We start from the raw sequence: 15,864 nt of genomic DNA, 5'->3' as shown, positions 1-15,864 counted from the left end.
CCCATAACTAAACAGCCATGAATCAGCCTGAAAACTTATGCTTTCAATATATTTCAAATTTATTCCTTTTCCCTCAGAGATAAAATGTTTTTGGAGCCAAAACTGTAGGAGAACATCACATGTTTCAAAATCCCCCCCCCCAAACCTTCTTGGTCCTCCTTTCCTCCTTTTCCCTCATCCTCCCTTTTTTGTAAGTCTTGACTTGGCTTTGTAAGATGAGAATCAAAATTTCTTCTTGAATGCAAATAGACTTTTACCTCCCACTTCTTCACAGTAATTAATTCAAGATCTCCACTACAGACACAGAGAAATACTATTGCATGTATACATTCACATCCTCTCACCTCTCCACCTCAAAATCAAGGTACTTGGGATTCACTCTTACTCTGTGATCTTCACATTGAAGTAAGTTAGATTTACTTACACACAGTTTAAGGTGCTCTCACCCCAATAATGCCTAAAGAACCCTCTGTACAAATCAGAATTACCTATCAGATGTTAAAAGAGTATTATTTCCTGTCATTACCTTTAACCAAACAAGACAAATCTACTTTGTGAACTACCAGGTCCAATCTCTCTGTGGATAAAACAGCTTTATTTTTTTGACACAAGAGTTAGGCCAATTCAGAAAAACAAAGAACAAATCCAGTTCTTACTTCCTGCCTTTTCTTCAAGTCTTCCCTGGCTGCTCCAAACCGCTTTGTCAATCTGGCAATTTTAGCCTAAATGGGAAGAAGATGAAAAGAAACTCACCATAAATATCCTCCCCCAGAACCACCAAATAAATCAGATAAACTAAAGGAGATATCATTTTAAAAAATCAGTTCACAGGCTATTTTCATATTAGGAGAGACTAGCCTTCCTTGATACACAGTGCAAGCAAATTACTTCAAAGCAGAAGACACACAGGTGTACCACAATCAACATATCTTACAGTCAATTTATTTTCCTGCCTATTCATAACTGCACAAACAGAATCCATCTGCAAGAATGAAAGCAACTGAAAGTATTTGATTATTTGAATATCTTATGTACCAGCTGTGTGGAAACTGCACCTCTTTTTACCTTTCATGTGATCTGCTCAAAAGTCAACAAAAATTGTCTGAGCTGGTAAGGGGGAAGGGTTATGTAGTACAAACTGGTCTGGCAAACTCCATACTTCTATTTATGTTAAAATTAAGTGGCCTTATTGTTTGAATTTGCTATGATGTAAGTTCTTAATTGTCGCTTCCAAATTCTCTCTCTGATGTTCCTTGTGCCATTACTATGTGCACCACTTACACAAAGCATCCTGTGGTCAGTGCTAGCTATTTGTTTCCCTACTAGAACACGGTTATTTCGTTTCTGGGGAAATAACATGGAGAAGTATTACATGATGTTTCTTTGTTTGAACATTTTATAAAGTCATAGAATGGCTTAGTTTGGAAGTAACCTGAGAAATCATCTACTCCAACCTCCCCGCCATGGGCAGGGTCACTTTTTAACCAGACTCAGATGCTCAAGGCCTCATCCAGCTTAGACTTGAGCTTTCCCAGAGAGCAGTATCCACATCATCCCTGGGCAACCTATTTCAGAGTCCCACCACCCTTGTACTGAAGAACTTCTTCCAAAGATGCAGTATAAACCCACCCTCCCTTAGCTTAAAACTATTCCTCCTTGTCCTATTGCCAGACACCCTTATGAAAAGTCTCTAGCCTTCCTGTAGGGTCCCTTCAGGATCAAGGCAGCTCAAGATCTCCCTGGAGTTTTCATTTCTCTAGGCTGAATAACCAAAGCACCCCATAGCCTATCCTCATAGCAGAAGTGTTCCAGCTCTGTATCATCTTTGTAGCCCTCCTCTGTACTCATTCCAACAGCTCTGTGTCATTCTTATGATGGGGACACCAGAACTGGACACAGCATTCGAGGCAGGGTCTCACAAGAGCAGAGTAAAGGAGAACCACCACTTCTCTTGACCTGCTGGCCACACTCCAGAGCTACTGTCCTCTCCTTTATGTACTACTTTTCATTTTTAAGCAAATTTCTGGCTTTTGATGATTGCTGCCTTCTTTCTGGGTAGAGAAATAGAATTTTACAGCTTGGAAGCAACATTAGTATATGCTGCTTCTCCCCCCCCATCTAGTTTTTGGAGTCAAAATTACTTCTCAGCTGACAACTACAGGAGGCTTCCTATTAAGTTGAGGAACTTATGTTTAAATTTGACTCTAGTATGCAGTTTGACAAACAAAGACTCACCTTTAGTTCAGTAAGCACAGTTTTATGCCTCTTGTTACATTCTACTTTCTCTATTCGTGTTTTCAAGTCTTCCAGAGTCTTGTCAAATACAGCACACTGCAAAGCAGCAAGTTTTTCTTCTAACAGTCTCTGTATAATCTGCAAAGTTATGATGAAAAAAGGAAAGAAGAAAAATAACAATGCAATCTCATAAATTAGGAGATAAATCTATGAAAATATGCTCAACTCTGAACAAGTATCCTGCAACAAACAGGACACTGACAACAGCTGTGCCCCACCAATCAAATAAATCCAGTCACCAACAAGCAGGTGGCTACATAGATAAGAAAAGTTACTATATCTATTTTTTTGGTAAATACAAATGGCCCCTCTTTGCCATTAACTTTGGAAATTCATTTCACTGCATCATGGAAAGTGTATAAAATCTTCTTACATATAAGAAGAACCTTAACAAGAGAATGCATTTTATTTCATAAAATTCTCTTTACACAAATTAATCCTTTCTCTGACTTTGCCATTCTTGACAGGGACACTGACATTCAGAGAAGATAAACTAAAGACCTTCAACACAACTTGATTTCTGAGATGCATTTCCCCCTAGCAGAAATGCCCTGCATTGCTTTTCTTACAGAAGCTAAAAATGGAGAGATTGATCTCCACAAGGTTTACTTGACACACTTATTATTTCTATTTTCCCTCCCTCCTATAACTATTGCAGTACAAAAATTTTCCTTAGGAAACAAAAATAAACAAGCAACAAATGTGGTTCAGTCTTCTGCATCCTACATTAATGAGGTTACAACATGCAGTAGCTTATTAATGGCAGAAGGGCACTTCTTTTTTTCCTGAGACCACAGATTTCTTTCCATACCAATGGTGCAATCAGGCAACTAACAGCTCTAAACAGACCTGCAAAACTCTGTGTTGATTGCACTTCTATTTGGAGACAGACTCTCTTTAAGTCTAGGTACACAATTTTAACCCTTACCACACTGTAGCACCTCCTTTGCTAAGATTCTCCATCTACAGTCACATGAGACTTAAGAATTTAAGTATTTAAGACATTTCAAACAGAACTGCTGCAGCATAGTTTTCAAATGATATTTGGTCTCAAGAACAGGGCTATATGGGACTTCATAAAAATGAAGCCACCTTTGTAATTTTAATTATGTCCAATTTTCAACCACAAAAACCAGGAAGCGTTTGAGAGAGAGCGAGCAAGCGAGCATGCGTGGGGGACAGAACAGCTGATTTAAAGATGGTACAAGTGACAAGTGTGTGTTTGCCGCCTTCACTTTGCTCCTCTCCATTCTACCTTTTCTATTTTTTGGTCAACATCTTTTCTGGCTGTAATTTTCACTTGGAGTTCTGCTTCATAATCTTCTTCGATGTACCGACGGCGTTTAGAATGAACATTGTCCATGTCCTCAGATTTGGAACGTTTTCTCCTTGACACTTCACCTGGAACAATTAGATACAACTGCTCATGAAGGACCTTTTTGAAAACAGGTGCCTATAAAATGCCACAATTACTGTGAAGCTTCATTTGTACCCAGTTTAAGCTTTTTTTTATCCTAAACCAGTAAGAACACCTTTGGAAAAACAAGCTATTTGATGACATCGAAGCAGAAAACCAGTCCTCTGGGTCTCTGTAGGTCGCTGCCTTTTTGGTGAGTTCTGCTTTGTCATTCACCAAAGCACTGACCCAAATGAAAAATGGCTCTAGTATCACTATCCCATTCTCCAGAACTTGCCTTCAGTTCTTCCTGCTCCTATCAGCACCATCCTACAGTGAAACATGGCTTCTCAGAAACAAACCAAAATCATCTTCTGAGAAAGGAATACTCAGGATTTCAGACAAATAAAATTACACTTCATACTGCCTGTATCAGCAGTGAACTTTCTTTTTCTACCTGCCATGAAGTTTTAACCTGTACTTCCAATCTCTGACCAAAAATCATTCAAATATTTTTTGCCACTTCTTGGATAAGAAAGCAAGCAAAAATCTAACAAAAGAACAGGCTCAAACCAGAACTGATTATAAAAGTAATGTTTTATCACAGTGACGAATCAAAAAGGAACTGGAGACTTCATTCACTCCTCCAGCTCCTGACACGACATCCTTCAAAAGATCCACAAATGAAACAAGCCTGTCTGGACATGGCTTCTGAGCAAACTGCTCTAGTTGGCCTGGTTTTGAGCAGGGGGTTTGGACTAGGTCATCTCCACAGGTCCCTTTTAACCTCAAAGATTGTGTGTTTCTAACATGTGCCACCAGTGAAACACATCAGTTTGAATGTTACGTACTTTTCTCTGTGTATTTCTCCTCTTGTTCCTGGGGCTCTCCTTTAACCTTCTCACTCTCCTTTTTCCACTCCTTCACCTCTTCTAGAAACAGAAGACAAAACCCTGTATGTTACTTATGCTGACCTACAACAATCTTACAAGAGTCCTAGTGAACTTAGAATACATATGAAAAAACAATAGGCAAGAAGTAAGCACGACACAGAGGGAATGCAGAGATGAAAAACGACCAGAGGACATCTTCAGAGCAAAGGTTTGAGCTACCACACAACACAGTAAGATTCACTTCTGGCTTTGCTTGACTTTTAAACCAACAGAACATCTCAAAGTTAACACTGAAATGAAACAATGGATTTTCAATGGAAAGTTATGGAATTATAGTAGTTCATTTTTCATCATGAAAAAAATACCACCCCCCCCCCCCAATATATATCAGTAACAAATACTAATATGCTTCCTTATTGGTAAATGATACATTCAACTATAAACTTTATGCAAAGAAAAGTTCTTCTTTTCTCAGGAAGTATGAATTTTCAATTGAAGTTTCTTCATAGCACAAAGCATCGTAACATAAACCCAGTCCAAACCATACAGTTTAGGAAATCCTTAAAAAAATTTGAAATAACACTCCCAAAACACACTGGTTGAAAGGAAAAATGCTAACACTTCTGAAAACTTCTACTGTATGTTCTATGAACCTCAATTATGTGTTTTGTACTGGGGGGGGGAAGAGGCTGGTGAGCACAAGCCCTATGAGGAGAGGCTGAGGGAGCTGGGGTTGCTTAGCCTGGAGAAGAGGAGGCTCAGGACAGACCTTATTGCTGTCTACAACTACCTAAAGGGAGGTTATAGCCAGGAGGTGGTTGGTCTCTTCTCCCAGGCACCCAGCACCAGAACAAGAGGACACAGTGTCAAGCTGTGCCAGGGGAGGTTTAGGCTGGATGTTAGGAAGAAGTTCTTCATAGAAAGAGTGATTGGCCATTGGAATGGGCTGCCCAGGGACGTGGTGGAGTCACCATCACTGGAGGTGTTTAGGAAGAGACTTGATGGGGCACCTGGTGCCATGGTTTAGTTGATTAGATGGTGTTGGGTGATAGGTTGGACTCGATCTCAAAGGTCTTTTCCAATCTGGTTAATTCTGTTCTATTCTACTACAAAATATTTTGGAGAAATTGGCAGCAAAGATATGCTTGATGCTCTCTTAACACTAAATGTAACTTCTATCACAAAAAAACATCAGAAAGGTTTCAACTAAGTTGCTTAATAAATCAGAAAAATAAAGGAGTCCAAACCCCAAGACCTGAGATGATGAGACATTTCATTTTGTTAATTTATGCAAGAAATAATATTCATACCACATGAATTCTTCAAAACCAAGCTGATTTATTGTTAAGGAAATGAAATGGCACAGTGCCTCTGCCACCTGGTTTTTAAGACTTATGGATAAGCTTCATGTATTTAATTGTTACCAATAAAATAGGACTCAAAGAATCTACAGAAGAGTCATTAAGTTCAACAGTGCTTCTGCTGTGAATTACACATTTTAATATTCAGCTGAAAGATGGAAAAGATAGAAAAGTTCCATGGAAAGACACCATCCTTCGTACTTAAGAATGTCTATAAAATACTATGTCTTCACTAGTAGAAATTTTCATGACTTTAGTAGAAATTGTCAAGACTTTACTGGATTAGTTCTGAGCTATCCTGTCTAATCTGTTCTCCCAGGCAACCAGCACCAGAACAAGAGGACACAGGCTCAAACTGCAACAAGGGAAGTTTAGGCTGGAGGTGAGGAGAAAGTTCTTCATTGAGAGAGTTGTTAGCCATTGGAACGGGCTGCCCAGGGAGGTGGAGGAGTCACCATCCCTGAAGGCGCTCAAGAGGAGACTGGATGTGGCACTTGGTGCCATGGTTTAGTCATGAGGTCTGTGGTGACAGGTTGGACTCTATGATCCTCGAGGTCTTTTCCACCCTTAGTGATACTGTGATCTCATAGTTGACCCTAATTTGAGCAGGAGAGACTAGACTAGACACCTTTTGAGGTCCCTCCCAACTTGAACTACTCTATTACTTGGTCACAACTCATCTTGTCTATCATAAAATAGATTTGATTAAAAAAAAGTAATTTGGTTTTTTGTTTTAGTCAAGTGATTCAAATGCAAAATATCTAGTTGAAAAAAAATATAAACCCATAAAGGATTTAAAGATTACTACTGATGAATTCAACATCCATTAATCAGTCCTCCAAAGTCTGCTGGACAGAAGTGTGCCTGATTTCTGGTTTGCAGATTCAGTGGATCAAATATGCAGTAGTTGTGCCTTTGCAATGTACATTTTATAAAGGACTCTAACACAATACATTTTTGACACAAGTTCACTGAATGTTCTTTCTCCTGTCACCACATCCAAACAGTTTCTGGAAGACTTTAATTGCACAACAAACACTGCAACACCTAACATCTAAGAAAGATCCTTACAGAAGAAACTACACAGACTACCTTTTGTCTGTTTAACTGGCATAAATGTAAAGGTAAATATCAGAAAAGGAAGAAGAGCCTGAAATATGGCTTAAGAGATATATACTTATTTCCCTTTCTCTAGAGACTGAAGTCTCAGAATGCCATCACATGCTAGTGAAAGAAACAGTTTCATCACTAGTGGTACCAGAGTTGAGAAGCTATGGTTACCGATTTCCTGGAGACTGGAAGACTTGAATCTTATTTAATGCAAGGGCAACGAGGCTGGTGAGCACAAGCCCTGTGAGGAGAGGCTGAGGGAGCTGGGGTTGCTTAGCCTGGAGAAGAGGAGGCTCAGGGGAGACCTTATTGCTGTCTACAACTACCTGAAGGGAGGTTGTAGCCAGGAGAGGGTTGGTCTCTTCTCCCAGGCAACCAGCACCAGAACAAGAGGACACAGGCTCAAACTGCAACAGGGGAAGTTTAAGCTGGAGGTGAGGAGAAAGTTCTTCATTGAGAGAGTTGTTAGCCATTGGAATGGGCTGCCCAGGGAGGTGGTGGAGTCACCATCCCTGCAGGTGTTCAAAAAGGGATTGGATGTGGCACTTGAAGCCATGGTTTAGTAGTCATGAGGTCTTGGGTGACAGGTTGGACTTGATATCTTTGAGGTCATTTCCAACCTTATTGATTCTATGATTCTATCTACGGAACTCCTATCCAGTTGAGATATGTTTTAACATTTCAAGTTAGCATAGTCACCATTTCATAAAAAGCCCTACAAGGGGGAGGGTTGTGTGTAAAAAGAAACAAAAAAGAAGAAAAATACCTCCCCAAGATAATTTGAAACAACAGTGTCCTTAATTACAGATAAAAAAGCAGTGTCCATTTATACATTAATTATTCATCTGTTATTTTCCACAGTGTTAACAGTATGACAATGAGTGCCCTATGTCAATAAATAAATATGCTTAGAAGAGTGTATGACAATGACAGAATACAGAAGACATCCATTCAGTTCAACATAAAATGTCTGCTAACTACATGAAGAGATTAAAGCACCAGCTTTCTACACTTGATGCTTTCAAATGTTAACCAGTTGGCCTAGTCACCAGATAAAGTTAGACAAAAACCACTATGACTTAATAGCTACATGGGATGAAAACCATTCAGGACTTGTGTTTTACATGAAACCTTTCCAATATTGTCTCTTGGTGAAAAAGCAACAGAAAGACTTTTTAATCAAATGGGACTTGTGTCATGCCTGATTAGCACCATGGTTTTGTCGTTACTATTTATTCACACATTAAAGGAAGTTCAAATCCCTCCTTCCCCTCTAGAACAGTAAATTAACACATTTCTCTTCCAATAAATCTTTCTCTTTATGTCTGGCAATTACTCATCTTTCCTTTCTTTCACCCATCACCCCAGTTTGCAAAATGTATCAGGGAAAGGACCCCAAACAAACCAATTTTTGAAAACAATAGTTTCTTGAATTACTTTCACTCTTTTATGGGCCTCAAATCCCATCCTTGAAAATTTTTAAGACTATGTAACATGGAATTGGTGGGTATGGCTGCCCTTTTGATTAAGAAACATGTCCCAGTTGTGCCATTCTAAGAAATTAACAAAATCCCAGAGCTGAATAGAATCTATCAATTTAGAAAATTCTTACCTGGAAGACTTGGCTCATTTGGTGGCATCACTTCAGCACATTCCTCCTTCTCATCACAGGGTTCCTCTTCATCAGACAGTACTAAGAAAGCCTCTTTGGGCAGATTTTCATTGCTTTCCTGCTTGGATGGTGAACTCAAGCAGCTGTCCATTTTCTCTTCTAAATCAGGGACTGTGTCATCCACTGGAAGTAGAGGACCTTTTGAAAAACAGCTCAGCTCATCTTCAGCAGGTGCTAGTTTTTCCAAAATTGGAATAATTTCATCTGTTTCCATAGAGTCAGTAGTGTCCAAGATACTTTCATTTGGCTTTTCTGTCTTCTGAACAGTGCTATCTAAAAGATCTGCAGTGCTGTCTTGTTTGTCGTCCTTTGGTTCCTGATCAGCTTCCACACTGCTAGAGATGGCCTCTTCTCCAACATCACCTTCAGCAGTTACTCTTTCAGCTCTCTTTTCCTCATCTGAGGTACTAGAATTAATAATTGAGTCATTTGTTTCTTCCTTCTCTTCTGAAGGGTCACTAGTATTACAGATTGATTTACTTTCACCTTCTGATGGGACATCACTCTCTCTTTGGTCCAAATGATCTTTTGTATTATTTTCTTCATGGAAATTATCTTTATTGCTATCACACACTTCATTTTTAATCTCACAAGCTAAAGTACTTTTATCAGTCTCAGTGTCTTTATCTTGCTTGGGAGTAACATTCTCTGGAGACAGCGTTAGGGGTTTGGATTCTATGTCACTGACTGTGTTCCCTGCCCTATTTTCAGGACTTTTGGCCTCACTAATTTCATCAGAAACTGGTTTTTCTTCTTCAGAGTTAACACGCAAGTCCACTACGCCATTAACTTCCCTCTTGTCCTCAGTACAGTCTGTACTGCTTAAAGGGGAATTTAAATCAGAATCTCCATTCTCATGCTTTCCATTTAACAATTTAACTTCAGTTGTCTTTAACAGTTCCTCTTTAACCTTATAGACGACTTCAAGCTGTTGCCGATCACTTGCTCTCATTGTCTTTCGTGCTTTGAAGACTTTTTTCTGAGGTTCATCTGTGCTATCCATCTTCAACCTTGAAAAAAAGAGTTGAGAAAGGATTGTGAAGGCAACAACTTCTTATCATCAAGTTACACAGTTCCTATGAAAGGCTGTTAGCATTTAAGACATTTTAAAGCAAACTGATTTAACTGGATCTACAAAGCCAAATAAACACCAGACCACACACTTAAATCTTGTTTTTACTCAGAGAAGTATCCACGTCTCTGCTGCATGAACACTTTCATGTGAAGATCGCTGAGATCCCATCATAACATGATGCAGTGATATTCTGATTACACATTTTAGACCAGTCATCTTGTAGGATTGTTATAGCAAGCCACAGAAGTTTTGAGAGGCCTCCAGCACAAGCTTACGAGGAGAGGCTGAAGGAGCTGGGATTGTTTAGCTTGGAGAAGAGGAGGCTCAGGGGAGACCTTATTACTCTCTGCAACCACCTGAAGGGTAGTTGTAGCCAGGAGGCGGCTGGTCTCTTCTCCCAGGCAACCACCACCAGAACAAGAGGATGCAGTCTCGAGCTGCACCAGGGGAAGTTTAGGCTGGAGGTGAGGAGAAAGTTCTTCACTGAGAGAGTTGTTAGCCATTGGAATGGGCTGCCCAGGGAGGTGATGGAGTCACCATCCCTGAAGGTGTTCAAGACAGGACTGGACGTGGCACTCGGTGCCATGGTTTAGTAGTCATGAGGTCTTGGGTGACAGGTTGGACTTGATAATCTTTGAGGTCTTTTCCAACCTTATTGATTCTATGAAAATTTCCTATTCAAGGCAAAGTGAGGCTTTTGCCCTCTGCATTATTTTATTCATTCTATCCATTCATGCAAAAAAGAAGAAAAATGTTTTAAGATCTACTTTTAAAAAAATAGCTAAATGGAGTTAATCCAGCATTGCATTTCTTTAACTACAACAAAATCTTATTTATTTTTATTAAACAAAACATAGGGATTTTTAAAATACATTTTCCCTCCACATGGTCTTGTTTTAGGACCTGGTTTAAAAGGATTAGAAGATAGTATCATCCAATAGCAGAAATCAGACAAGACACTTTCTATATCCTACATGAAACTCAGCAACTGTGATCTGGAATCAGCTGATGCTAACCAATTTAGCTCTACTGGAGCTACTACATCATCTTAAGTTACTACTGCTCTTAAGTTTTTCACAACATGCAAGTATTTACTTGGATGACAGTAGTTAAAAGATACTACATCAAGTGGAAAAAATTAAGGCAATTCTTTCTATACTACTTTTTCCTCAAGTAGCAGGTATGTAAATGTTATTTACTGATACAGCAGAATTATTACACAAAGGATAGCTTTAGTACTGTTTACTTTGTACCTTCCCCAAACCCACTTTAGTTCATAGAGCTGAGAAATTAATTAATAAACTGTATTTTGTCTTTTCAGGTAAGGTATGAGGGGTTTTTTAATATATATAAAGAAAGCAGGATGCTTGCCAACACTAGCTCAGATCTTTGATGATCTTGTAAAACCAAGTCATAGAATACACAAAGGACTTCATAGCCTCTATGTAACTGCATTAATAAGCTTGAACTTCTAATATAGTTCCAAATTATATTTATCTTGTATTTTAGGATTTTGTATCTAAAATCTTCCAGCCTAATACAGTTCTACAGTGAAACTATAAACAACAAAACTACTTCCCATTAAATTCCATTTTTAGGTGATTAACTCATGCGTATTTTCAGCTCAATTTCACAATCTTTTGAAATCAAATAATGACCAATAAAAGCTACCATAAATGACAAAATCATAATGATAGATAAGACTATGATCATGAAATGCTCACTAACAGCAAAGTACCATATACCACCGCAGACCAGCCTTAAAAGTATTTCCAGCCATACCCACAAGGGAGCACACTGCAGCTAATTACCAGATCTCACGTGAGAGCTGAGTAAAAGAAACAAATATATCAGCAACCAGTCCAGACAGGTTTGGTCATACCAGTAAAAGCCAATCAGCAGTCATCTGATAAATATTGCCTTCCACTCTTTCATATGGGTGAGGAGGCCGCCCTTCAGAGAGCAACGCAGAGCGGGTTACACGAATTCAGTCTCGCACAAATACAAAGCTTAAAACTAGTAGTGTTCAAAATTGCTGTATGTTGGTAGCCTGCCCTTACACTTAACAACACACAGTTTAGCTATGTTTGCTATGCACTTCCCTCACCTGATGCTTGTGTCTTTCAGTTCACGCGACCATGGAACAAGGAACCAAGTGGCCCAAGCAATAAGCAATGGAAGGGCATCTTTGATTTGGAAGAAAGGCGTTTGTACAGAATGCACAAATTGACTCCTTCGTGTAGAGCTAAGCGTGTAGCAGTCAGATGCTGTAAATAAGGTGCTAGGTTTTTGGGTTGCTTTGACATTTTTTAAACACAATAATCAATTTCGAAACACTCACTCACACACACATTGTGCATATTTGTTTAGATACAAATTATGAAGATTCCATCTTTCATTTTAAAGTTGGATATATACTGCAGCATGAGAGGCAAACACACCATTAGGCACCTCCCTCCAGTATTTGCAGATTTCTTCCTCATGATGAAATGTGTGCTGCATGGCAAAACCAAAATGTACCAGTGTAGCTAGGAACTTGTGAAGGACTCCTCTCTCGGCCAATTCAATTTTTTCCCCCTTTATTTCCTTATTTTTATTATTATTATTCTGCAGAACGACTGCAACTCTAAAGCATCAAAGGAAGGCATTAACACTTAGCTGCTACAGATTAGCCTATAAGCATGTACTCCTATGAGCAGCCCAAGAGCTGCTCAAAACGGCAGCCAATCAGCAAGCAGCTGCCTGAATCCTGCCTGGTAACAGGCAGCAGACAAAGAAGGTCATGGAAACATGGAGGGGGGAGTAAGCTGGAGTCTAAACAATAGTGCACAATGGGGTTTGCATAATATCACCTGTCTAGAACAGCGCTGGCACAAGGTTCCTGAAGCGCACACAGTGATAGCTAAAAACACCATAACCATTAAACATTTGCCAAATGCACAAGAACTACATAGAGGAAATAAAGCATTTGATCGTGAAAAATCAATGCTCAAATATTCAACTCCACCCAAAATGCAGCACAGCCAAATCACGGAAAGCAAAGCAGCAAATGGCGAGGAGTATTTTGTTCCAGATGGAGAGCACCAAAGAATGAAAGTGGTGAACAGAACCTACCTTTCAAGTAGTGGTTCATAAAAAGCAGGTTTCGGTTGAAATCCTCTATAGCAGTGTTGATGTGAATTGTCAGAAATCTAAAAGCTATTTTCAAAAAAAGAAAAAAAAATAACCCTTTGTGATCTCTTCTTGGAGAACATGTGCTGCAATCATGTGACAGCAATCTGTTTTTCTGCCACTAATATGTCTACTGGTGTGACTGAGTGCAGGATACACACCCGAGATGCACATAAAACGATGCCTTTATTTTAAAGCGCAATAAACAAAACAGAGGGCACACGAAAAGCGCAAATAAAGCTTCTTCTAGCAAACCACAAGTGATTTGAGTTTTTCCTCCCTTTTAGGCTACAGCTATGTTAGTGTTGGCTGAACAAAGTGAAAAGGAGGTGCCATTTTCTGAGAAAAAGGTACGTCACCATCCTGCTCTATTGCACCTAGTGCACAGACAGCACAACATGCTCCACTGCGATTAAACAAAAATCAAAACAAATCTTTAGCTTATTGTGTTTCCCCCCCCCTCCCCGTGTTTAATATCCAGAATTGAGGTTTGCAGTGTGAGAAACAGCAGCACGTTCCTCCGCAGCACAGCCCTGTAGTTCCTCAGGCGGGCCTGAGGGGGAGCCCGCCGCAGCCCTGGCCCCCTTTATGGCCCCTCCCCGCGGGATGTGCTCTGGCACCGGGGGGTGTGGAGAGGGGGGGGGCACGGGCTCGAGGCCCGCACCGATTGGCTGCAAGCAGCAGCTGCACGGCAGCCAATCAGATGGCAGCTCCTTAAATCTTGCCCAGCAACAAAACCCCACGAGGCCGTCGGGGAGAAGTCGGCCACGAACGCGGGGCCCACAGCGCAGGCAAGCAGGCTTTGCATCCAGCTAACCAGGTTTTCCAAAGAGCTGGTAAATGACACAAGAAAAAGTTACGGGTTTTCAGTTTGAGACCTGGAGAGGCACAGGAGTGCTAAACCTGGAGTGCAGTGCACAGATTCAATGTTTAACGTCCAGGCACATTTTTTAGACTATTTTAAGACTACTGAGTTTCTGTGACGTTTGACCTGAAAAGCTGCTGAGGATCCAGCCTAGGTTCAAATACCGCAGCTGGTTTCCTTTCTTCAAATACTGTGCAGTGCACACGCTTTTCAGGTGTCCCAACAGACGCATGGAACTCGGCATTTTTTCACAAGTGCAATGTGACTTCTCTCTCACCTTTGCAAACTTTGCCTTTTGAAGAACCAGCTCGTAAAACATTAAGTCCACAGGTGTATCTATACCGGAGAAAAACGCTCAATTGTATAGTTACAAGCTTGGTAAACCAGAGTAAACTGTCAGTACAGTTTCAGGGAAGTTGTACGGTCTCGTGCAGTGTACTTGATCGACCACTTCACATACAAATTTGAACTACACTCTCATCATTTTGGTGTCACAGTGAACTAAGCAGTTTTCCTGTGTATTCCTCTACCTCCAGAGGATAATAGCACCTTTGACGTTAGCTCATGAACCTGTGTCTCATACTGCATTACTAGTTTCAGGAGGTTGGTTTTTTTCCCCTCCATGAGGCTCCCATGCCTTGTAAGACAAATGGATTCCTCATGACAAAAATGGACTGGCAGTCCATATACGTAACTAAGATCTTTCATCTGCTGGTAGTCTTGCAGAATAGTCCTTACATGGTTCATCAGTTTATGCCTTGGTAACTACTACACATAAAACACATGCTTTTGAAAACAGAAGAATGGAAAACAAGTGAGAATCTTTCCTAGGCAACTTTTAATTAAAATACACATCCTGAGTAGTCTTATACAAGCAACTCAAGTGCCTTAGAAACACACGCTCTTTAGCACATGAAGCTTAAGCTCATTCTCCAAGAAGAGTTTTTACTTTTCCTGTAAACTAAATTTTAAGAGTCATGTAAAGGTCATTAAACCAGCAAAACTGCTTGAGTGGAACTCAACCAGACCAACAGGGGTAGATACTGTGTTTTCTTATTTCCCACAAGTATCAGAGATTTCAGTTTTTATCAACAACTCAAAACACAAGCTTTCAATTTGAGAACTGCTGGTTCTGTAACAGCAAAATTCAGCTTTCTTACTGACTGATTTTTTAGCCCAAACTAAAGCACTATGTATATTTCTTTCTGTAAAAAACAGAAGCTTTATCTATAAAGCTGAATTTATGCATTTTAAGACATTTCTTGAATACTTTTCTTATACACAGTTTAAAGGCTATACTGAAGTTCCATCTTCAGCACAGGATTAAGAGTTGCCATTATCCTTAAATATAAACAGGAAGCCCATATTACATAAATTCCATAGGTGGACACTAACTGCCAGAATACATCTACAATCAAAAACTTGCTCAACTTCTGATATTCCAAACTTAAATCTGGCTGCGGGAGAGTTCCTCTGCATGAGCCAATCCTCAACCGTGAGGCGGAGCCAAGGGCAAATCTGCCCGGCAACCGGCTAAAAATAGAACGGGAGCCCTTCAGCGTCACCAAAACGGGGCAAGACAGAGCGCAGCGCAGGCACGGCGGTGACGGAAGGTGGCGCAGCGCAGGCAGAACACGGCACGGGGATGAGAACGTGCCGTGCGGGGCTGCCGCCGCCCCGAGAGCGCACCCACGACGCTGCCGAGGAGGCGCAGGGGAACCGCTGCGCTGCAAACACGAGGAACCAAGGGGCACGCAACCGTCAAGTTTTGTACCAAAAATCAAAGGCGTTAGAGGTGCAATGGCACACTTAGCTCGCTCAGAGGGCTGTATGTTTTGTTGGGTATTTTTGAAAGAGAAGGAAAAAAAGTAATTCTGACGTAATTATCTTTTACCATTAGAAGATAAGCATGTAAGCTGCACATCATCTTTCTTGTCTTCGTTTCTAAGCGTGCAGGAACAGCAACAAAAGTCTTTCTTGCTCTGTTTAATGCCCTATGTCAGTTTGGTGACATGAAAATTCAGTT

The 15,864-nt window shown here is 40.3% G+C and overlaps 1 protein-coding gene across 1 annotated transcript in view; it reads right to left on the bottom strand.

Moving 5' to 3' along the window:
• ATF7IP (activating transcription factor 7 interacting protein) overlaps positions 1 to 9,733 on the bottom strand; it is a 36,940-nt gene extending 27,207 nt beyond the window's left edge. The window contains exons 1-5 of the mRNA XM_054167622.1: positions 8,668 to 9,733; positions 4,543 to 4,623; positions 3,551 to 3,696; positions 2,236 to 2,373; positions 657 to 722 (exon numbers count right to left, since the gene is read on the bottom strand). Of these exons, the coding sequence (XP_054023597.1) occupies positions 657 to 722; positions 2,236 to 2,373; positions 3,551 to 3,696; positions 4,543 to 4,623; positions 8,668 to 9,730 (1,494 nt within the window). The 5' untranslated portion in view covers positions 9,731 to 9,733. The remainder of the gene's footprint in view (positions 1 to 656; positions 723 to 2,235; positions 2,374 to 3,550; positions 3,697 to 4,542; positions 4,624 to 8,667) is intronic.
• Between the last annotated feature and the right edge of the window lie 6,131 nt (positions 9,734 to 15,864).

Source organism: Dryobates pubescens, chromosome 15, assembly GCF_014839835.1.
Source record: "Dryobates pubescens isolate bDryPub1 chromosome 15, bDryPub1.pri, whole genome shotgun sequence".
NCBI classification, from domain to species: Eukaryota; Metazoa; Chordata; class Aves; order Piciformes; family Picidae; genus Dryobates; species Dryobates pubescens.
Note: the sequence above shows the minus strand (reverse complement) of the source record. Positions and strands in the feature narration are given on the sequence as shown.